This window comes from Hakea prostrata, chromosome 10, assembly GCF_041222555.1.
Source record: "Hakea prostrata isolate BN-2017 chromosome 10, UWA_Hpros_2, whole genome shotgun sequence".
In the NCBI taxonomy this organism is placed as follows: Eukaryota; Viridiplantae; Streptophyta; class Magnoliopsida; order Proteales; family Proteaceae; genus Hakea; species Hakea prostrata.
In genome coordinates, this window is record NC_142609.1 from 47,015,651 (window position 1) to 47,039,401 (window position 23,751).

Below are 23,751 nucleotides of genomic sequence, written 5' to 3' on the forward strand. Positions count from 1 at the left end.
GACGGAAGCCACTTCGGTGGTGAAGAGACAGAAGCCACTTCGGTGGTGAAGAGACTGAAGCCACTTCGGTGGTGAAGAGACGAAGCCACTTCGGTGGTGAAGAGATAGAAGCCACTTCGGTGGTGAAGAGATATGTGCATCCTCTGGATTTGCCTAGGCTCAAGACTATAATGTTAGATAACTGAAATGCAAGTAAAAGAAAAAAGAAAAAGGAAAGAAAAGGAAAAGGAAAAGGAAAAAGAAAAATGAACAGGAAAAGGAAAAAGAAAGGAAAGTTTGGAATGTATGATGTTATATGATTTTGATGACAGTGATGTGATGATTGATACATGATAAATTGCCTGACTTACTTACATGGTTGTCTTTATTGCTTACTGGGCCGCAAAGCTCATTATTGTAAATGTTGACAGGTACTCAGATTCATGATAAAGGCAAGGTGTTGCCATCTGTCAATGCCTTTAAAGTTGAAGATGTAATCTCATTCATTTCGTTACGTTTGATGTTTGTATAACTGGACAGTGAATGTATATATTTCTTTGAGACTGCATGTATTGATCTAGACACTGTTGAAAGGTCAAATGTAAATATAACCGGACTTTAGACTGTGTACATATATATGTTTATGAGGCAAATTATCAGACAGGTTGTTTGTTTGTGCTAAAGAATGTTTAGTCTGGTTTTAGTAGTTAAAAACAGGTTTCTTTTACGGAATGAACTGTCACGTGCCCTAGTGGAATGTACATGATGTGGGCCCCACCAAGCCCCCCCCCCGTCGTGACACGTGCCAGGTCAACCCACACCCATCCTTTTTGTAGAAAAAAAGGGGGGGGGGGGAAAAAGCAAATCCCCGTCCGCCCCCCCCTTTCCCTTCACCCCCCCAAACCGGCAACTAAACTTTCAACCCGGGGGCCCCGCCCCCCCCGCACCAGGGGGGGGAAAGAGGTTTTTAAACAAGTGATTGATTTCGAAAAGTTAATCACAAAAACATATACATAACAAAGATATCATGGGGGGAGAGAAATGCAAAATATTATCATTATTATTTTTTAATTCCAAATAACTTCAACCCTAACTTCAAGTGATCCAAATGAAAATTATCATAAAAAATAGAACAAATTACAACGACACTCCAAAATGGAGATCTTAAAACACTAACACCCCACTTTATGTTTACAAAACACAGAGACCCCAAAATTAGATTTTTATTGGATATATTTATCAAATTTATCATTGAAAACAATTAAATTACTGTTTATTTTTTAAAATATTTCTATAATAAACAATGTCTAACAAGTTTTTGGTGACAAATTGAACAAATATATCCAATAAAAATTCAATTTTGGGATCTCTGATGTTTTTCAAACATAAATTGGGGTGTCAATATTTTTAGACTTCCATTTTGGGGAGCCAATGCAATTTGCTCTAAAAAAATATATTGTTAATTCTTGAATTCAAATCTTTTTGCAAACACAGTGTCCTTAGTTTGACGACCATGCACTGAGCAACGCATCTACTTTCATTTGCATTCTCCATTTAGACATAAATTCTCTTGCTCTTTGATACTCAAATCAAATCCTCTTTTTTGAGGATTGAATGCACCTCTCGGGGTCCAAGATTTTGTAATTCCCCAGCTGTTACTTCTGTATCAGGGTGTTCTACAAATAATTTACAACATTTTTTTTTTCCGAGTGAGTAGATTGTGGTGAGGAAAAAAAATAACAAATACAGTTACAAGCCCATCCTTTTAGGGCGAAGATAGGTGGAGGTGCCCTGCCGTAATCCTGGCGTGGACACCTGCTGCTGTTGCTTGGCCCTCTTCTCCCTCTCTCTAGTCTTGTTTTCCATTTCTTCATCTGCTTGTCTCTTTCTCAAATGCTCCATCTCCTCCTCCATTGCAGTTTTCTCTTCCTTCTGTTTTTTCTTATGTTCAAGCATCGATGTATCCGAATCCTTTACTGAGAAAAACATGGGACCTAGCTCTGCCAACCATTGGGGCTCCACTGCAGTAGCACACTGCATGTACTCCTTGGTTGTTAATATTAACTCATGGTACACTACATAATCTGGAGTATAGCCAAGACCGTAGAGAGCACTACTGGGGTGGAGATGGCATGGCATTCCACTCCTGCAATTAACATACTCTCCTACCCCTTTCAACCTTGCAGCATTATGAAAATAGGCAGAACAGATGGCTTGCCTTATAACATCCCAATCAGGCCCGCATGATGTAAGTGGGATTTTGAGCGTCTTGAGTATATCCAACAACTGGGATCTCACCTCTCTAGCTTTTTTCAGCCCTTTAACTTGCAAGAAGTGATCATTGCACCAGTCTCCTCTGTACTGGTTTGCTTTCCACTGCTGATATACATTGAGGAGTGTCAAGTGATCTGACTCTGGCACAAAAAATTTCTCCCTTGCTGCATCACTCTCCTCTGCCCTATCTTTTGGCCGGAAGAACACTGACGGCACCGATAACATGGATACAACCGTCAGAACCTCATTCAAGCATCCTAGTTGCTCACCCATGAGAAGCATCTTAGCAAGCGGTGGATCCAAAGGGAATTCAACCATCTTCCAGCCAAGATCTGTCAAAGCCCCAACATTGTTTAGTGCACCTAAAACCCACAACTGATACATGGAGTTAAGGATGTTATCCTGTGGAGGAGGGTCCATAAAATCAAAGTCCAATAGGTTTTCAATCTTAAGGGACTTGAGCAATAGAACCACATTTCCAAGATTAGTTCTCTGAATTTCAGGTACAGGGTTGGGCAGCATCTCATTCTGGTAAGCACTCTCCGTATATAGCCTATAACATGTACCTGGCCCTGTCCTCCCTGCACGACCAGCACGCTGATCTGCAGCAGCTCGACTAACTGGAAACACTTGAAGAGCATCCATACCCATCCTAGGATTGTAAACTTTCATTTTACCATAACCAGTATCAATGACGTAAAATATACCATCCACAGTCAATGAAGTTTCTGCAATGTTGGTGGCAACAATGCATTTGCGAGCCCCATCTTCAGCTTTCTGGAAGATCTTGGCTTGCAAGTCGGCTGGCAACTGTGAGTATATGGGAAGTATTAAGAGTTTGGGCACCTCCTTCTTAGCGGAAGATTCAAGTTGTTCCATGCGCTCTGTAAGTGCATAGCAGGTTGTTTCAATCTCGTCTTGCCCAGTCATGAATATGAGGATGTCACCAGGAGGGCTGGTAATGTGGATAGCCATGGCCTGCTTCACCGCACCTTCAACATAATCTTCACAGGGTGTCTTACTGTACAGAATATTCACAGGAAAAGTTCTCCCAGGAATATTGAATATAGGTACACTGCAAAAAATCGTAGATTACATTAGGATTTTTGAGGAAGAATGAGAAAGACATAATTTGATAACACAAAAGGAGTAAGTCTTACCTTCCAAAGAAGTTGGAGAATTTTTGTGCATTTAAGGTTGCAGATGTGACAATGAGCTTAAAGTCACGACGTTGTGCAACAACTCTCTTCAGTATCCCAAAAAGTACATCAGTGTTTAGAGACCTCTCGTGAGCTTCATCCATAACAACAACACTAGAATAACAAAACATTGTATGTCAGGAATAGTTTATTAAAGTACAAAAATAAACCAGGGTAAATGAAGCATCGTTTATAGCAAGTTAAGAGAATGTGAAAATGGAACTAGTTTTCAGTTTAAGCCTAGCAATGTTCATACCGATATTTTTCTAGATCCGAGTCTTTCAGTGTTTCACGTAGGAGAACTCCATCAGTCATGTACTGTCAAAATGGAAGATGTTGAAATATGGTTCAGAATCCAAAATTAAATTAAATTAAATCAAATCAAATAACATGAGCAGACATAGATTAGTGCTCCAATTAACATGACCAAATACAGGTTTATTTTTTATAGCTTCAAAGTCACGGTGACATGCATCAAAGCATCTTGTCGTTTGTCAAGGCATCTGCTGACTTAACAAATAAACTATAGGCATAGCAATAGGAATCAACTTCAACCCCTAATGCCCAATACCTAATCAAATAGATGTTTTTAAATGCTCTTAATGGGTTAAGTTCTATCAGAGAATGAAAACAGTGGAAAAAGGTTCATTTCCACATCAGGGCAGATTAAGTTCGGTTAGTATATGTGGTGTTTGTGTTTGTGTGTGAGAGAGAGGGGCAGGGGGTGGATCCCAACATTTCATTACCTTTATTATGGTGTTTGGTCCAGTCACATCCTCAAATCTGATGGCATAACCAACTTTTTCACCAAGCTCAGTTTCCATCTCTTCACTAACTCGCTTAGCAACACTCATAGCTGCCACACGCCTTGGTTGAGTGCAGCCAACAATACCATTTGTAGTGTATCCATCTTCGTGAAGATACTGCCACAAATTTCAAGGTGTTAGCAAAAAGAAGACGACTTAAAGCCACCACTACTCTCCAAACTTTGTAGAAGTGAATAACCATAAATTTTGTGACAATACAGGGGAGTGTGAACAAACCTGCGTAAGTTGAGTTGTTTTTCCTGAACCAGTCTCCCCAACTACAACAATTATTTGATTTTCACGAATAACCTGATCCATAATCAAACAAAATCAGGCCAGAAGAAGCCATAAAAGAGTAAAAGGTTAAAAGGTTACCAATTGACACTGAATATTTCATTGAAAGGGGCTAACCCCTGGTAACCATCATTTAGTTGAAAAAACACTTTGACAATAGTGACAGAGAAAATATATAGACAATAAACCCTATACATTCTACCATAAAATACATAGGACAATGTTCATGGAGCACATAAACTACAGAAGTAGTTATAGTGCTCTAGTTTCTACATGGAAAAGACAGATAATATCCCAATTTGACGGGCTGAAAGTGCAAATCCAAATGATAAAATATGGTTTGCCAGTATTAGTTCAACAAAATCAAGACTGACACTAAAGCTCCAAAATCCAAATAACAGAGCATAACACTAGGATTTGTCACTCCGAAGACCTAATTTTTCCTTGCATGAGACACAACGGAAGTGTCCATGTCCTTTAGGTTAGCATGACTAGAGACGATCTAAAATTTGGCTTATAACATGCTGGATAAGAATCAGCTTCCTTTTGGAAGAAAACAATATGGTTAAGGGATAAAGATCATGGTCAAGGCTGGTTTCAGCCTACCGGCCAATATTGGTTGAAACCAGGGAATTTTTCTGTTAAAACCCAACATGTAATTGGCTGGTAAAAACTGGTTGAAACTACCGAAACTGATTGAAACTTGTCGAAACTAGCAAAAACTGTTGAATTGGGTTGGTTGGAAATTGGAATTGGTCATAACTTGGCATTTATTGGTCGAAACAACCGAAACTTTCCAAGAATTGGTTGAAACTACCCAGATTTTCAAGATATTGTCGAAACTTGTCAAAGCCTGGGACTTCTAGAAATAACCGATGGTCTTGCCGAGATTTAACCAGAATTTTGGCCCATCCCGAACAACAAATGAACCATAAACAGTTGATCCATAAGAACCTTCCATGCAAACTATCAATATGAGTAGTTATCACTCAGCATGCATGTCACTTGGTTTTACAAGTCAAAATGTAATGATCCAATAGAAAACTAAAGCATGATCAAAAGAAAGCAATTAACCACCTGCAGTAACTCCTCTCGGATAGAAAATATTGGCAAATATTGTCGTTGCTGTGCTAAGGTCTTTGACTTTGCAAAATCACTCACTGCATCTCCCTTCTCTTTCATATGTTGTGCAAATTTGGCATCCTCCTTAAAGTCAACCTCACCTTCCTCTCCCACTTTAGCTGTATCTGCATCAATCTGATATTACAGAAGTACCAAAAACTCAGCTACTGGAATCAAGAAGTCTCAAATTAAGGATTATATATCATAACTATTTAATAAATTCTTTATTTTGTATACCTGCTCTGCTGTTTTTTCCACACCCAGGATGTCACCAAGTTTTGACCCTGCAAGCTCCCAAAACCGTTGACGTGACTTATTCATACTCTGTTTCTCGCGAATTTCACGAACCAACGTAGATCCTTTGCGTGATATTATAGCCATATCGGATGTGGGATCTTTCAAAGGCATTATGGGATCTGCCTGCTTTGTAAAAACAACTCTCCCATCCAAGAATGGAGGTTTTGTATCTGTAAGAGAAGGGGGCACATATTTGGGTCAAGATTCCAGTAACACAAATGTCATACAAAATTCTGCAAATCAGTTGAACAATAAATATGCAGTTGTATTGATGAGAGGATGAGAAGCCTACAATATAAAGATAAAAGCAACATGGTGAAAAAGGTTCTGAGCCTGCAATGCAGATTCATCATTATTCCAAAAATTCACCTTGCAAAGGAGAAAAGCAGCATAACTAGGAAGTTGTTGGATGAAAATGAATCTGTCTTAATTGTTTTAGTGGTATTTTAGCTATATCATTTTGAATTTTGGTCACTAAAGTCATGGTACAAGAAGAAACCACCCATTGGCTAATTTCAAGAAGGAATTTGAAGTCACAGAAACCTTGTGGTGACCCCATCATGGAAAGGAGGGATTCCATCTGATCAAATTTCTCACGAAAATAGAACGTCTTTCCAAAGAAAAAGATCATGGAATCCCTCTCCAAATGCATTAACAAGCACCATTTGCAGTATTTCCCATCAAATGGAGTCACTAAATGATTGCATTTGATCTGCTTCATAACTATGTTTCTGATGAAGACATACACCGCAATTAGGGGCACAACCAGGATTCAACATTGGGGAGAGGGGGAAAATAATGAGTCCAAATCACCTACCCATCGGAGTAGCACTGAAGCTTTTTCACCACACATAATGTTGGGCCCACTAAGGGGTTTCCCACCTTTGAATCATTTTATCATATTCAGATGTGGGCCCCCACACATTAAAAATGTAGGTAAATTATTGATAATGACATTTTTCCCCTTACAAGATATAAGTAAATTAAAGCATGAAGATCGTTAACAAAAAACTATTATCTTACAAAATAACTCTTTTTAGTTTTAGCAAATGTTTTCTTTCATTAAAAGAAAAAATCTTACAAAATCAACATTACGCCGGGGGGGGGCACATGATTTCAACAATAACGTGCTAGACGCAAACCAACAAATCATGGTAGTTAGTTACCCGACAAACTATAGATATTTAATTCACAATATAAAATCAAATAAAATGAAAGAAAAAAAATTGAGAAAGAGAGACGATATAAAATCAAATACAACGAATAACAAAATAAATCAAGAAAGAGAGAATATAAAATCAAATAAAAATAATAACAAAAAAAATCCAAAAAGAGAGAGGATACCTAATTGTGAAGAAGATTTAGGAATGAACTCCTAACATTGAGACTTTCCAAATTTTCCCTTAGCATGAAGAAAGAGGAGAGAAGAAATAGGGAAGGAAATAGAAGAGAATAAATAGGAAGGAAAGAGGAGAGAGTAAATAGGGAAGTATTTTAGGGATTGAGGAGTTAGTTTCTAATTGAGATTTAACGCTGCTACTTCCTTAAGAATAGGGTTTTAATTGTAAATTACTAAGAATGACATTTATACCCATTATGTTTACCTTTAAACTATTTCCAATATTTATTTTTTTGGAGGGGGGCAAATAATGATACTTCACACATGGGAAGAGATAAAAATAAATAAATAAAAAAAAGGAAAAATTAAAGAAACTAAGCACAATTTAAAATAAAAAAATCCACCGGGGGGGGGGGGGTTGTCACTGTAGGTCTGCCTCTACCGCAATCAATTGAGGATTTCGAGTTTACCATAGGAGATTTCATAGACACCGCCCATCCTCTGTTTCCCTCTGGATTAATGATGATTTTTGCAACTATCATGTTGCTAGAACAAAGACTATGGACCCCACTCACAGCATTTGTTTACTAACTAGTTTCTTTATTCATTATTTCTGTTTCTATTTGTTCGTACTTTTTCTTATGAGTGGTTAGGTGTCTCTTTCTATTTTTATTTAATATATGTTGTAATTAGCCCATTCACCCCACTGCATGAGCCATGAGTTAGGCTTTCCCCCCCCCCCCCCCCCCCCCCCCAAAAAAAAAAACAAAAAACCCTAGCCCCATTATATGTTTGTTTCCCCCTTTTCTAGTGCCCATCTTTGGCACTGTTGTGTAGCAAATGCAGAATTAATGAAATGAGGACTGGAGCCTCATCTTATGTGTGTCTCTCACCTCTCTAAATTCTGCTTCCTCTCATCTCTATTTTCTGCATTCTTTCTTCTTATTACTCTTCTCCTAGACGCGGCTTCCTCATTTCATCTGTTGCTGTGTTTCATTCTTTTTCTTTTTCTCCCCACGAATTCTGTATCCCCCACCCCTGGTACTTATTTGACCTTGTCACCTGTAATCTCCTGCAGTACTATGATGCTAACAGACTGAACTACAATACCAAGGAAGCTGTTCACTACTTGCATCCCTGAATCTGAACAGTTTGTCCATTCCGCAACCTGGTCTGTCATTTCCTCTCGTCCAATCTTTTTTTATGCTACAGATTTTCCGAATTGGCAGTTTTACTGACTTGGCATAAAATGTTGATTGAAATTCTTGCATGCCTCCCCCCCCCCCCTCTTCCCAAAGGAAGGGAACCAAAAAAAAAAAAAGCACACTGATTCAGAAGATTGGACGCAGCTACTAATTCATGATCTGGCATGTAAAGAATGGAAACTTCATTCTCGATTCTACAAGAATATTTATGAAAGTGTTCAGAACATATCCTAATTTTTGGTCTAATTTTTCTTCTGGTAATCGACTCAACCTCTGATCAAAAAGATATACCCTCATTATATTTCATCTCTTTAACAAGTTTAGTAATGAGCATAACAGCCCTACTGTTCTGACAGAGAGAAGAACCTATGATTAGCTTTTTGGGAAATTTCCAAACGAAGAAGGGATTTACAAATAAGAGGATTGCAGGCATGGTACAGTGGTATAACTTTAGACCTACCATGAAAGATAATGAAACAGAATATGTAAAGAGGGGGTGGGGGGCTGCAAATAGATTATTTTAGATCTCTCAGCTCAACCATGAATAAAGGTGGTATAGAGGATGATATCTCTCCAGGTGGGATGGATCACATGAAGAGGTATGTCAGTACTGTGTGAATGTTGTATCCCTCTAAAATTCAAAAGGAGAATTATGAAGGACAGGCTTATGACAAGCTATGATGTACAGGACAGAATGTTGGGCAATTAAGAAACACGACATAGATGAAGAAATGTATAGCAGAGACATGGATCTTAAGGTGGATGTGCAGTAAAACTAGGACGGGCAAGTAAGGAATGACCACATTAGAACTGACTCAGGAGTTGCCCGAAGACACAATAAGCTGTAGGAGAGATCTCATCTGGATCCAAGGAACCAAAAGAGGTAGGAGAAGACCAAACAAGAACCCAGGAGTAGTGAGGAAAGACATGCATAGCATAGGTCTTGTTTCAAGTATAACTTTGAATAGCGCTAGCTGATAATTGGAGGGCAACGACCCAGGTTGCCATTTAGTTCATTTTCACTGAGTTGTTGATGTTTCTGTGTGCCTGTGCTCCTTCCTTTGTAACTGTTTCATTTTTCTGTCTAAGCTTTTCCCAGATCCACGTAGCCGGCCCCTTTTATATGGTATGAGGCTTAGATATTTTGTATAAGGCTAATTATCAGTGAATTTGTATTTTTGGTTTAACCTACTATATAAAGTTCTGAAAGACTGCTGGTAGGAGTGTCTACTCCTACTATCAACAATCTTTTCTTCTACTCTGCCTCTCAGTTGCTCTTCTTTTTATTTTCTCCAAATCTTCTTGTGCTGATACAGATTATTATCTTCTGAACCTGCTAGGCAGATCAGGCAGGTTCATCGTGTCGACTTGCAGAGGTAACACATCCACAAAGTGCTTGTGATCTGGGGTCAGAGCCCAATTCCCCCCCCCCCCTTCACATAACGTGTCATAATATTTCAAGCGTCATCTTGCTCCCATTGAATAGTTGACATCATATTGAAGGTATGTTATGCATCTGTCCTTGATGGCATTCTATCAATATCTTCAATTGAATAGTTGGTGATATTTTACAAATTACTCTCTTTTTTTTGGGGGGGAAATTTACTTAGAACTTATAACTTATCTAGGAGCTAGTGAATTACTATACGGGTTTTTTGGTCTGTTAAGTGACTTACAGAGCATAAAACTAGTATTTTACTCTAAGATATGATACATTATGATCAATAGAAGTATACGGATATACTTAAAACGCTTTAACCGCCTTGCATTGCCTTGCCACCATGACGACTATGGATCATACACAAACCGTTACATCCTAAGCAACTACTTGTATGTTTTCTCTGAGCAGAAACTTAGGCAGGTGTCTGGGGAATCTTCCAGAAAGTCAGAAACATTAATTTAAGAACATCACGGAAAGAACCACACTTTGGTTACTGTAGGGTCTTCTTGAACCAAGTCAATTCTAAAGCCAGTCCATGAAATCCCCCACTTCTTTCCCCTTTTTTTTCTTTTCTTCCTATTAGAGTCATCAGATTTTTTTATAGTTTTCACGTATCTAGGAAATACCAATGCAAGAAACTTTCCATTTGTGGAAGATGGCATCCACCAATGGTAGCACCAGATATCATCTAATCCTGTCAATTACTGAACAAGGGAATCATGAAAGCATACCATGAACAAGAAGAATAACCTTGCGCTCATCCTCATCCTCAAATTCTGTTTGCACTTCAGTTCCCCGAACTGCACCGGATCTCAGAAGTTGGCGGTCTTCCCACTGAACATTATCTGCAGCCAGTTGTGATAACTTCTTACTCTGTGCAAGTGTCATCCGTGTACCATCTTTCCGAACCTGGTACCAGAGATGCAAAATATATGTATAAAAGGGAGAACGAAAATAAATATCATTTACAAAGTGTTGAACAGTAAATTATAAATAGTATAAGCTATAAGAGGCTACTGAGCTGAAACTCTAACCAGAGCACCAGTAATATCACAGCAAAAGAAGATTCCACAATTGGTTATTCCAATAAATAACGAAAAATCTGCACCACCAAATAATCTACAAACCAGTTCTAATCACTTAAAAAGTTGTAATGCAAAATGAGGTTGGTCTAAAGATGTAGTATCTAATCAGTTTTCTAAACCCAAACTATCAAGGCAAATAGATCATTAATAAAGATCTAAAGGGGGAGAGAAACCTTGACAAGCTGTTTCCCCCCCCCCTTCAACAAGCCTACTTATACACAGGACAGAACTATGCATCACACATCTGCAAACTATAGGAATATAAAGAACATAAAATAAATAAAAGTTTACAAAATAGAGCAAACAAAACTCAATAGAAAATTTACACATACCAGTCTCTTAGCCAACTCAGCCTCTTTCTTTTCAAAAGAAGCATCATCCCCAAGGTAAAATGACGAAGTATCACTATCAAACATCGTGTTGCCTTCTTCTCTATCATACCTACAAAAAGAAAAAAATCATAAAGAGTTTCAAAACATCCAATAGCAACAGGTAGCAGCATAGTTTGCAGCAGCTCAAAAGAGAATCACGTTAAAATAATAATAATAATGATAATACTACCACTACTGTTGATACAATTAACAACCTTAACCATGGTGATGTAAATCGTGACGTAGAAGATAATATGAAGCAAAACAATATGCAAAAATAAGTTAAACACTTAAGTTTTGGTTTCAAAAGTAAAACCATATAAGTTATAACCCCATTGATTTTGATTTCCACCCCCCCTGCGGGTAGAACCCTATTGATTTGGTTTAAATATTCCAAAAGATACTTACAAAGAATCTTAGAAAAAATGATTAAGATAGCTAAGTGAACTCAACTAAGTTCCTTATCCTACTCGGTAAGGATAAAGTGTCAAATTTGACAAGGTAATTACCATGCACGGTCAGCATTGTATTCCATCTGCAAATGCATTCTTTCAGTAATCTCACTGCTTTGTTCTTCTGCTGAAGGGCTTCTATCTGCTTCTTCATTCTGAAAAAATAAAATTAAAAATACAATTAAGAAAGCAAGGGAAAAATAAGTGGAAAAATATCTCCGAGAAAGAGTACCTTTGATTGAAAAAAACAAACAAAAACTTAGTCTTAAAATGCAAGAATACTAATGAACTATTAAGCAGTCAAAGTTGCCATCCATCATAGGCACACATGCATGTCTGTTCATGTACATTCAGCTATGACCAGTACTAGCCAAAATACCAAAGGAGTTCCACTTTAAACAAAAGAAGTAGAAAAATTAAAAGATTAAAATGCATGACAAACTACCTCATGAGTTCGTCGTAAATTGTCACTAGAAAATGTTGGTAGATGGGACTTCCGACCAGGATAAGAATTTGAAGACCGAGCTGATGATCCAGAAGCACGTATTGGGACAGGAGAAGGAGATGCATAATCCCAAGGCGAAGCAGCAGGCCCTGTAGAATTCATATTTTTATGTGGAACTTTGTTAACAATTCTGCCATCCAGCCAGAAAAAATAATATTTGGCAAGTCCTAACAGACCAAAGAAAGTAGGATTTTATGCTTTTGACACAAACCTGAAGAATGAGATGTATGACCACCCAACCAGGGGGATACCAGTCGTGCATCTGGTGATGCTCCAATAAGCATTGGGGATGGTGAAGGTCGATGGTGTCTATCAGTCCTAGAATGACTATCTCGGCGTGGGGTATCTTCCCATTCCCATCTTCCATCATCCCAATCGGATCTTCCTGCATATTTTTTGTGCACAAATAATTAGACCGCCAAGCTAAAATCACATTGACTTAGGAGAAAGATTAATAAGGAGAGAAAATCATTGTCAATTAAGTAAAAAATATCTAACTTGACAAAAGAAATATTTCAGTACCAGGTGTCCTTGTTGAAGAATTACTGTATTTACTTCGTTTTCTTCCATGTTCTCCTTCATACTTCTGTTCATATCCATGTCGACTAGGTGTCTCCCTTCCATGATAGTTGCCTTTACTGTAATCGCCATGTCTATGTTGCAGCCTCCTGCTCTCACTCCGGGAGTCATTCCTTGAGTCTCTTCTGTCACTACGACAATCATCCCTATCATACCTATAGGAACTCTGAGATGGACCACCCCGGGTACTTCCAGTAGATGGAGTGGGACCCTTCACAAAGAAAGCAAAGAAAAACCGTGGATGAAATTTAAATACCAAATACAAACCCTTACGTGATAATGAACAGTTTCAATTCTTTTCAGAAAAATTAAAGCATTTAGTCAACTAAATAAGGAATCACAAGTACATAGTACATACACCAAAAAATCTAAAAAGCAAAAGGATAGCATAGATATTCAAAAAAACCATTTTGGTATTGAAGAAGAATTTGGTTTTGATGACTGCAATAAGGGGGGGGGGGTTTGAAAATGCAGATTCAGTATCTTGCATTAGCACAATATCCTCTAAGACAAAACAGCATAAGACACTTAAGAACACAATTTGAATATTCATCGTCATTACAATGAATGGTACTCATTAGTCATTACAGCAATAAAAGTTACTGCAACTTGCTTCTGAATGCCTACGCTCATTTGATTGTTGAGCTTTGAATATTCACCTTCATTACAATGAATGGTACTCATTAGTCATTACAGCAATAAAAGTTACTGCAACTTACTTCTGAATGCCTACGCTCATTTGATTGATGAGTTCTGGCTGCATCAGCATCTTGGCTTTCACTCGTCAAATTACTTTCTGAAATCAAAACATGATGGTACAATAGGTAAGACACAGGGTGAGTACTATGCATAAAATAACTTCTATTCCATATATTTGTCCCGGTGAAGAACCACATAACAACTCCCTCTAGAGACATATGTTGTTACTCTTCTCCTTGCAAGGTTTCCTCATCTTCAGAGGTCCCTGGGAATTTTCAAAGATAAAGAGGCCCAAGAAAGATAAAATCTTTTGCAGATGACATTGAAGCTCTTCTTTATATTCTTTCTTCTTTTTCTCTCTCATGGCATCGTCAACAAACGTATAAATTATTCAAGGAAAAAACAGTAGCTTCAGGTACAAGAACCTAGGTGCCACAAAGTAAATTACAATAGAGAATCCCTTGTTTATTATAATAAAGAATTAAAGTAATGCAAATACCATAAGCAGGACCATTTACACTAGCATTCCACTAGTCGTTAACAAAAAAAACTACATTTTCAAAAGACACACAATATAGAATGAATTATGTTGAAAGAAACGATTGTGGTGAATGGCTTATTGATCCATGATCTCAAGCCCTCTATTTATAATTAAGTGAAAAGTAGACTATTACAAGGAATAGAAGTTTACATGAATGCAAACTCTAATTTAACTCCTATACAAACTCTTATTAGACTCCTAATAGAATCCAACACTCCCCCTCAAATTGAGGCATAGATATTAGTCATGCCCAACTTGCCTACAATAGGAAGGAAATCTCTTTCTTTCAAACCCTTAGTGAAAACATCTGCTACTTGGTCTCCAGATCTTACAAAAGGCATCCAGATAAGCCCTTGTTCCAACTTTCCTTTGACAAAAAACCTGTCAATTTCAATGTGCTTAGTTCGATCATGTTGCCCTGGATTATTAGCAATACTAATAGCAGACTTGTTGTCACAGTATAACATCATAGGGTTTGGAACTTGGACTCCAATATCTTGCAGCAAGCCTTTCACCACAATTGTATAGGAGTTAAATTAGAGTTTGCATTCATGTAAACTTCTATTCCTTGTAATAGTCTACTTTTCACTTAATTATAAATAGAGGGCTTGAGATCATGGATCAATAAGACATTCACCACAATCGTTTCTTTCAACATGGCATCAGAACCTAAGTTCGATTAGGATCTTCTTCTATTTTTTTCTTTCTTCGAACCCATAAACCCCATAGCGGATTATATTTTTTCACCAAAACCCTTCGCAGTTTTTTCTTGTTCTTCTACAACCTAATTCTGCAACCATCGCAGAAATCAATTCTTCAAACCATAATTCTGCAACCATCGTTTGGCAGAATTTTTTCCTTTTCAAACCCATTGCACCGCTGCACTATCGTTTCGGTTCCACCTCGAAGATCGGGGAAAAAAAAAGGAGAAAGAAAGAAGAACCACGCTTCCTGCTTTTCTGCGACAGATCTCTGCTGCTGCTGCTTTTTGCGATAAGAATCATAGATTAGAATCGGTTACCGCTGCTTCTTCGACTTCGCTGCCGCTGCGCTGCTCCTTATTGCTGTTCTTCCTGAGCTTCGCAACTTCCTTGAGACTCTGAAGAGTAAAGATCTTGCTGTATTTATGGTTTCTGTTTCGATCAGCCCAACCAAAATAAAAGAAAACGCGTAACTACTATGTTTGAGGGTTAGGTTTGTAAATTTACAAACTTTCGGGGACTTGTTTGTGATTTTCCATATCCTCAAAATCGATCGAATCGTGAAGAAAAATGGTATTCTTTATAAGTATTTTTTGAATTCTATCATTTGGGTGGTTTGGCTATTCTATTTGCGACATTTCGGTTACTTAAGGTTGAAGCGAAGAGCTGAGATAATTTTGTCAACATGACAACTATTGACGTCGCCTCACCATCGCTTCCTCTACTACCCATACCAACTCCTACCTTGCTATATCGGGTAAAACTTTTACAAGCTTTCAAGCTTCTTCGGTTTCTACTCCTTGGATCATTGATACGGAGCCACGTTATATGCGGGTTTATCCTCTTCTTTCTTACAATATTCTCCAACTTCCGGAAAGGATAAAGTTCGGATCGGCGATGGCTCATATTCTTCTATTGCTTTGGAAAAGGAACCATTTAGCATTCTCCATCACTTTCTTTGTCTAAAGTTTTACATGTTCCCTCTTTCTCTAATAACTTGCTCTCTATCGGTAGTCTTACACATGACTTGAATTGTAAAGTGACTTTTTTCCCATCTTCTTGTGTCCTCCGGGATCGGTCACGGGGAAGGAGATTGGACGTGGTAAACTAGACAATGGACTTTATTTGCTTGAGCCGATTGGAGAATCTGGTCTACTACATCTTCTAATTCGGTCCATTCGGTAAAATCGGACCTTCATCGGTGGCACCGTAGGCTAGGTCACCCCCTCGGAACTCTTGAATATTTCTGATTTGGTTTATTCTTATAATGAGGATAATTTTTTTGCAAGCTGCATTTTTGCAAGCGACTCGTTCTACTTATTTACCTTCTCTTCATAATAGAAAACCTATTCCTTTTATGCTAATTCATCTTGATGTGTGGGGTCCTGCCGACGTGTATCTATTCGGCCATAGGTACTTTGTTACTTTTATTGATTGTCACTCTCGTTCTACATTGATTTATCTTTTAAAACAAAAAATGAGGTTTTCCGATGTTTTGATTTTCATAATATGATTAAAACTCGGTTCAATGTCACTTGTAAGATCCTTCGTGACATGGCACCGAGTATATTGATGGTGAATTTCAAAGATATCTCTCCACTGGCATAATACATTAGACCGGTTGCGTTGATACGGCTGCCCAAAATGGGGTGGCCGAAAGGAAGAATCGGCATCTCTTGAGATGCCCGTTCCATTATGATTGCTATGAATGTGCCGACCGTCTGGGTGATGCTATACTCGTTGTTTCTTACCTTTTGATAGGATGCCCGGTGGGATACTTGGTTTTAAATGTCCTAATGAGATTCTTCGGGGAGCCTCTTCTTTTGTTGTTCCCCCAGGTTTTTGGATGTGTGTGCTATGCCGGATCATAGCCCATCGAGTAGCCGGCTCCCCGCGGCCTCGTTGCATATTTTTGGGGTTTCGCTGCTCGGAAGGGTACAAATGTTATCATCCTCCCTCCGGAAAACCATTGTATCCATGGATGTAATTTTTCATGAGTTTTGCCCTTACTATACACCTCTCCGGGGGGAGAGTCCTAGAGGAGAGGTGTTCTTTCCGACTCTAGATCTTCCTATCGTGACCAACACAACTTTAGAGTCCCGGAGAGTTTCACGGGGAGACTTCAACCAATATAACTAAGGACTCTAATCCACCCCTTCGTTTTCGAACCATGTGAAGAACCTAGCGGGGGAGACCACTCTGTGAGACACCTGTTGGGGTCTTTAACCGATTGACCGAATAGGAGGTGAAGACTTATCGGAGGAGAATACAACCGGCTAAAGCAAGTGGAGAAAGGTGATACGTTACCACTTCAGTCTCTTTCTCCATAATCAAATTCTACTGAGGTATCTTCTTCCAATCTTCCTATTGCTGTTAGAAAAGGGGGTCAAATCTTGTACTCAACATCCCATAGCTAAATATGTTTCTTATAACTCTTTGTCTGACTCCTACCATGCTTTTATATCCTCTCTGTCATCGGTATCTGTTCCTAAAAGTTGGCAGGAAGCCTATGCTAATAAGAAATGGAAGGAAGCTATGGTAGAGGAAATGCAGGCAATGAAGAAAAATGACACTTGGGAGTTGATTACACTTCCTCCAGGAAAAAAACCAGTGGGCTGCAAATGGGTATTTGTGGTTAAACAAAATATGGATGGATCAGTCAACAAGTTGAAAAGTAGACTATTACAAGGAATAGAAGTTTACATGAATGCAAACTCTAATTTAACTCCTATACAAACTCTTATTAGACTCCTAATAGAATCCAACAAATTATAAAGTAAAACTTTCAACCATGGTTACCATGTTTCTTGTGGTATAATTAAAATCCCATGTCTATTAATTTTTTAAAACCTCCATCCAATAAATCATTTGAAGAGGAAGCCTCGAATTACTTATGAAGGGTTAAAACTGTGGTAAACAAGTTATTAAATCAGTGGCGGCATTTCTTAAGGACAAGGTGTCATTTATATAATCAATTAATTGGATGACATTCAGATGTATGTAGGGGTGTAAACGGACCGGATTCGGATTGGATAGTGGTAGTACCATATCCGCATCCTATTATATTCGGACGGATTCGGATAATATCCTATCGGTTTTCAAACGGATTCAATCGGATAATTATTTTCTTAAGTAGATTCTTCTAAATGGGCATGAATACAAATTGAATACAAGTTTTCGACTACCTGTTTACATCTTTACCCTTTATTTGTGAGGGCTAGGTTTGAATTTAAGAATTTAGCAACTTTGATAGCTATTTTAGTAGAAATTCTAGAAAAATAGTCACATATCACAAGTAAAAATTTTATAAAAATAAGAAAAATAAATCTAAATAAGTAACTTAATCGAATAATTTTATCGGACGGATAATAATCAGTAAGAAATGGGTATACCATATCAGTAATCGGACGGACGCGGATGCGAATTCGGAAGCAAATTCGGATTTCGGTTATCTATTTACACCCCTAACTGTATCCAAGGAATGTTTGTTTGGTGTTCAAGTTGTAATGTTGTATGTGCTACCAAATGCAACATCAGTACTCTTTTCAGAATAGTCAATTTAAATCACTAATAAAGGTTTTGTGTTTGACAAGATGGTGTACAATCTATACCTGAACGAGAAGTCTTATCTGTAGCTGTTTCACGATAACGACGACTGGCATGGCTGCGGCCACTATTGAATACATTTCCTCCATCATCATCCAATCCAGAGGATGCAGACTTCTCATCGTCATCTATAGCAGACACCACAGAGACTGATTTCTCTCTTGGAACCTTGAATTGACCGTCTCGCTTAGATTCCCTTTTTGCATCAGCAAGAACATCCAATCCTGAAATGACAGTTGAATGTTGGACAAACCTAAGTTCCTAACTTTCACAGAAAGGGATTTCAAGGAAAAACCAAATCATTCACACTAAGACCTCTAAAACCCACCAAAATTAAGTAAACTAAGAGCACAGATTATGGTCAAAAGAATATATATACCTAGAAGAGACTTCCTCTCAGGAGGTCGAAACACCACCCTATCTTTCCCAGGAACATGTAATCCTCCACTACTAATGTTGTCTGGTTCCAATGTGACTGTTGTTTGATCCAGATTAATAGCCCCACCTTCGCCTGCTGGCATCTTTCTACAAAAAATGTCAGCATCAAATTAGAAAAGAACATGCAGACAGATCATTAATAGAGGAAACAAATGAACCAAATCCATGAGTATTACCACACTGGAACTGTGGTAAAATCATTGGTATCATAAACTACAGAAATTTCACTCGAAGCAGAGTTCCAGACTTTCTCTATTTAATACTATTATACTAATCAACGAGGAGGGGAAAAAACCTCAAAACACGACAGGCAAGCCAAAATAAGATTAAGAATTGCTACAGTCTTAGCTTGATATATTCTTGCTGCCCATCAGCATAAAGTGCTATTCGATGAACCAGACTTATAATTCGATCCACAGTGAAATCTAGATTCTGCCTTTTACATGTCATTTGAGTTAGTCTAGGTTAGGACAGGTCTATAAAGAGTGATATACCTTAATTAAATAGACCATATCAGGCCAACTTATTAAATAATCTTTATCAGGGGCCTGAGACACAAGCAAACAATCCTATTAGGTTAGTAATTAGTATTAGAGTCCTATTCAAATTTAATTTTTATTCTGAGTACAACTAGGAAGTAAGTAAAAGGCCATAAATAACGGCATAAAGCTCTGCACACATTATCAGAATTTAAATTAATAGCAGTTGACAATTACAGCCTACATGTTATTGTTGAGATAAGAACTACTCCATCGGTGGTAAGAGACTTCCATGTGATCAAGTAAACAAAAATCTGAGGTTTCTACTTAAACTTCAGTCCACTCCCACAAGGCTTGTACAGTTGTACTCCAGCTAAGTGGTAAGCCAGCAGCTTTCCTATCACACCTTCCACTCTTCAATTTCTACTTTGAAACCCTACCCCTTCAACCCCTTCTCCTTCATCATGAACCCTAATTCCATATCGCCCTTTCTACCATAAGAATTTTACCAAATTGCAGATCCATCAACTTTATTGTCCCATAAGCACTTGATCCCAATTACTCATCCATCCAAAATTCTAACTCCTTGATGCCCTAAATCCTTAAAAACGTAAAGCCCTAGACCCCTTACAACCCTAGACCCTTTAAAATCCTAACCTGAGACCCTTGAATCCTATCCATAATTTTAGAATACAAGAGAATTCGTCCAACAATCTTTATCTATAGTTTTGAGAAACAGATGACTTAGGACCCATTAGATAACCCCACCAAGTATTTCTACTTCAAGGAACACCAAAAGTAATTTTAAGTGTTTCTACTTCTATAAATACTTCTACAGGCATTTGATAAAACTTGCTCATGGAAGCAGAAACAGTATTAGCAGGTTTTTTGTCACAGATAGAGAAGATGAAAACTAGGAATCACTGCCATAAAGACAAGTCGACAAGGGCTAAAGTTCAAACCAGAGATAGAGAAGGAAGAAGAGGAACTTTAATCACCTGAGATAAAGAAGATGAAGAACCGAACAATCCCAATCATTAAGCTTGAAGAAGAAACGAATGGGCGAGTTCTATCACAGTATAAGAGGATTTTAGCAGGATTCTTATGTTTAGGATGCCAAATTCCATGAGTAACCCTCTCTAAAACTGTTCCACTTAAACCCAGGCAGCTCCCAACTTTTGCTTTGAAAAAAGACTCAACAACAATTTCATAAATTTCAATTTATGTTACAAAAATCACCAGGAAAAAAAAACTATCAACAAAGTTGTCGGCCAATTCTTAGTTTTGAAGCAAGAAACATCGGGAATTGTTTTTTGGCAGGTTATTAAACCAGTCCTTAATCCATGAGAGCAGACCTGTTTTAAAACCTTGTTTTGACCCTACAGAAGCTTGAATCAGTTCTAGCTGAAACCTCCTGAAACCCTAATCAGACTTACTGCTATTCATCTAAGATCCCTGACTTCCGGTTTTCATTCACTTGATGACATTAAATGAAGTTCAGCATAGGAAGAAAATAAAAATCGTTGTGCATCACATAACCCATGCAAATTGCAAAATAAAGTTCACACCATAATTTCTAAAACCATGAAAATCCAAACAATAAAGTTCATCATAAGAAATAAAACATCATCCATAAAAGTCAGTACTTCAATTATGTAAAATGTGACATTTATCTTTGTAAAGGGAAACCAATTCAATACTGGAGCTCAGCTTCTCAGTAGGGGACCTAAGAGCCTCCAAAGTCTAAACAATTCTAAAATAGTTCCTTCCTCAAGTGCGTTGAAGATCCCTTCCACTAGGGTTTAAGTCCATTTGGACAAAACTAATCGAAGTCTCGACCAATGTTTTAAATCTTGCATATCAGTAATGCACCAGTCAGTGATTTTAAGAGACATTTCACTTTGCGTAGGATCATATCATAGAGACATTAGACATATAGATAGGTGTGAAACTGAATGGAAATGATCAAAATATGTAAGGAAATAGTCTAATTTAAACATAACACAATTGTCATAGCTAATAAATAATCATTCTATCATGCAATTGTTACTTGAACACGTTTAATTCATAACCACCAATAAGACATGAATCTCTCTAGATCAGATTTTTATTTATTTATACTTATGGAAGATCTAATTCTAAACAAACACATTCATCCAAATTCAGTAACAAGTAAAAGCAACCAAGATTGTAGCGATGAATACTTCAGCTGTGCTTTTTTATTTTTTTAAATTATAGATGACACAAACCTGTTCTAAACAATCAATTCAAAGTTCGGCCTCTGAAACCACATCACTCTTCGAAAACTTAAATTCAAGATTCGTGGAAACAGCTCCCAGGTAATCAACAACAGTGACGAGTGCCCCGCAAATATACTCCTTTGTATTCTCCAATCAACTATTGGTCCGATTGATTTAGCGTATAGTGGGTCTTTTACAGGTTTATTACAATTAAATATCCCTTTACTATTGGTTTCCAACAACCAGTAAATTGACTATACCAATTGATGGGCTGGAACAGGGAAAACTCAAAAATAGATAACATTAAAAGCAGGAATTTGGGTTGATCCAGCCAGATTCCTCTACATAATATTATAGCCTGAACAAGTGCTCACAGACAAGAACTCCATCCTGTATAATGAAAAAAAAAAAAGGACCAATATCCAACTAAAAACCGTATTACTTGCGATGCAAGCCATTGCATCCTAATTCCTAATCAAACCACCCGGAGAACAAAATATTACAACCAATGTTACAAAACTCAGATTATTATTACTAATAATGCATAGATATATGACTGCGATTTCAAGTTTTACCTGAAGACCTCTGGAATGAAACCCTTTAATGGTATACTGGCCTTGAACGCTGGAGATAGCTCTGGCAGCCTAGGGCGAGTGGGCGGTGGGGTTGCACGACGAAGAGGAAATAGCAGAAGGGAGTAAGGACGAAGAAGAACAACAGAGGAGAAGTCAACCACTTACTACTGTAGAAGAAGTCACCGAACAGCAGCAGAAGAGGAGGAGAAGGCTACTACTCTGCAACTCGTAGCGACAGAAGACGAGAGAGATCAGAATCCCGGATTTTTGTTCGCGGCCGAGCGGATATCCTCCGCCCATGCCCATAATGCTGACACGCGTCTCTTAAAAAAATCCTACGGTTGAAAAGTATGGATAAATTCGTAATTGATTTGATAGGTTTAGAACAATAATTTAAATTACAAAAACCCACCCATTTTGAAATAGAATTTGCTGAAAGATCACTTTCATCAAATTTGGAAAAACAAATTTAAATGAAACCTAGCCATCGATCATCAGCCTTCCATTAAGAAATCAGGAAAATCTATAATGAAAGTGAAGGCGTGTCGTGATTCGTGAATCAGAGGGGAAAACCTAAAAGAAAGCCATAATTAAACTTGAATCTTGAAGAAGGTAGATTAGTTGAAATCTCTGATTCAAGAATCGAGTTAACCCGTGTTCGGATAAAAATCTCCGTCATGAAATTTGAAGATTCACCTTTTTACACTAAAAATGTGAATCGGTAGATTTATGGGTAAGGGGTGAAATCTAGAGATTTCAAAAAAGCTATACATTTATACATTCACAAAAATCACATCGATCAAATAGTTTTTTAGGATGAATCCACAAATTTCATTCCACAACCAAACATTTAATTTTATAAATTATGACTCCATAGATTTGAAATCTATAGATTTGAAATCTCTAGATATTTGAAATTTTCAGACTCATGTAACCAAACAGGCCCTAAAGAAAGTCATAATTAAACTTGAATCTTGAAAAGGTAATTAAATTTAAGATTTATGAAAATTCTCAAAAATGGGATTAATCTGAATTTTCAAGATAACATTGAATTTTTTAGGGCGAAAAATAAAAATAGATAAGTTCAAGAGAGAACTAAGACTTGTAGAAAAGACATCAATCTAGATTCCAGATGCTTGATGAAACTAAAGAATAAATGTAAAACGTAATAGTGACTAAACTTGAATACTTGTCAAGTCGGTTTCTTGATGGTAGACAAAAACTTGAAATTGCCTTTTTCTCGACGACAAGTTCAAAGTCTTCAAGATCCAAATAAAACTACTCTAACACAAACTCTCTTTGTGCTTAAGCAATCAATGGCAGTAAATGAAACTGTTGAATAGGAAATAAGAGTGTTCAAAAAGACCGAATAAATCTATTTGGTTGCCGGAGAAAAGGGTAACAAGGGGGTTAAGGCTAGGATTACGTTTCAAAACTAAGAATCTGGCTTTTTGGTGACTGGGCATCATTTTGTGAAATTTATTGTTTCAAGGGGTTTATATGAAAACAAACAGTGTTTTGTAG

The 23,751-nt window shown here is 37.6% G+C and overlaps 1 protein-coding gene across 2 annotated transcripts; it reads right to left on the bottom strand.

Moving 5' to 3' along the window:
* Window positions 1–1,472: 1,472 nt before the first annotated feature.
* Window positions 1,473–22,475, bottom strand: EMB3011 (RNA helicase family protein). 2 transcript variants are annotated; one of them, XM_089136573.1, is made up of 17 exons: window positions 22,228–22,475; window positions 18,875–19,016; window positions 18,501–18,719; window positions 13,668–13,744; window positions 12,892–13,159; window positions 12,581–12,754; window positions 12,310–12,458; window positions 11,922–12,019; window positions 11,374–11,482; window positions 10,688–10,865; window positions 5,912–6,141; window positions 5,630–5,809; window positions 4,496–4,567; window positions 4,199–4,375; window positions 3,709–3,770; window positions 3,414–3,566; window positions 1,473–3,328 (listed from the first exon to the last, which is right to left on the bottom strand). In XM_089136573.1, the coding sequence occupies exons 2-17, from the start codon at window positions 19,014–19,016 to the stop codon at window positions 1,729–1,731; spliced, it is 3,888 nt and encodes a 1,295-aa protein (XP_088992699.1). In that variant the 5' UTR covers window positions 22,228–22,475; the 3' UTR covers window positions 1,473–1,728. The 2 variants fall into 2 exon arrangements, with proteins under 2 accessions (XP_088992699.1, XP_088992698.1); XM_089136572.1 differs by having other exon boundaries at window positions 1,474–3,328; window positions 18,875–19,020.
* Window positions 22,476–23,751: the final 1,276 nt, after the last annotated feature.

Coding starts and splice junctions, on each gene's coding strand:
- EMB3011 (XM_089136573.1), bottom strand. CDS start 19,016: ATGCCAGCAGGCGAAGGTGGGGCTATTAATCTGGATCAAACAACAGTC. Junction 13,160..13,667: donor ATGAGCGTAGGCATTCAGAA/GTAAGTTGCAGT, acceptor TTCTTTGTGAAG/GGTCCCACTCCATCTACTGG. Junction 12,755..12,891: donor TTCTTCAACAAGGACACCTG/GTACTGAAATAT, acceptor AAAAATATGCAG/GAAGATCCGATTGGGATGAT.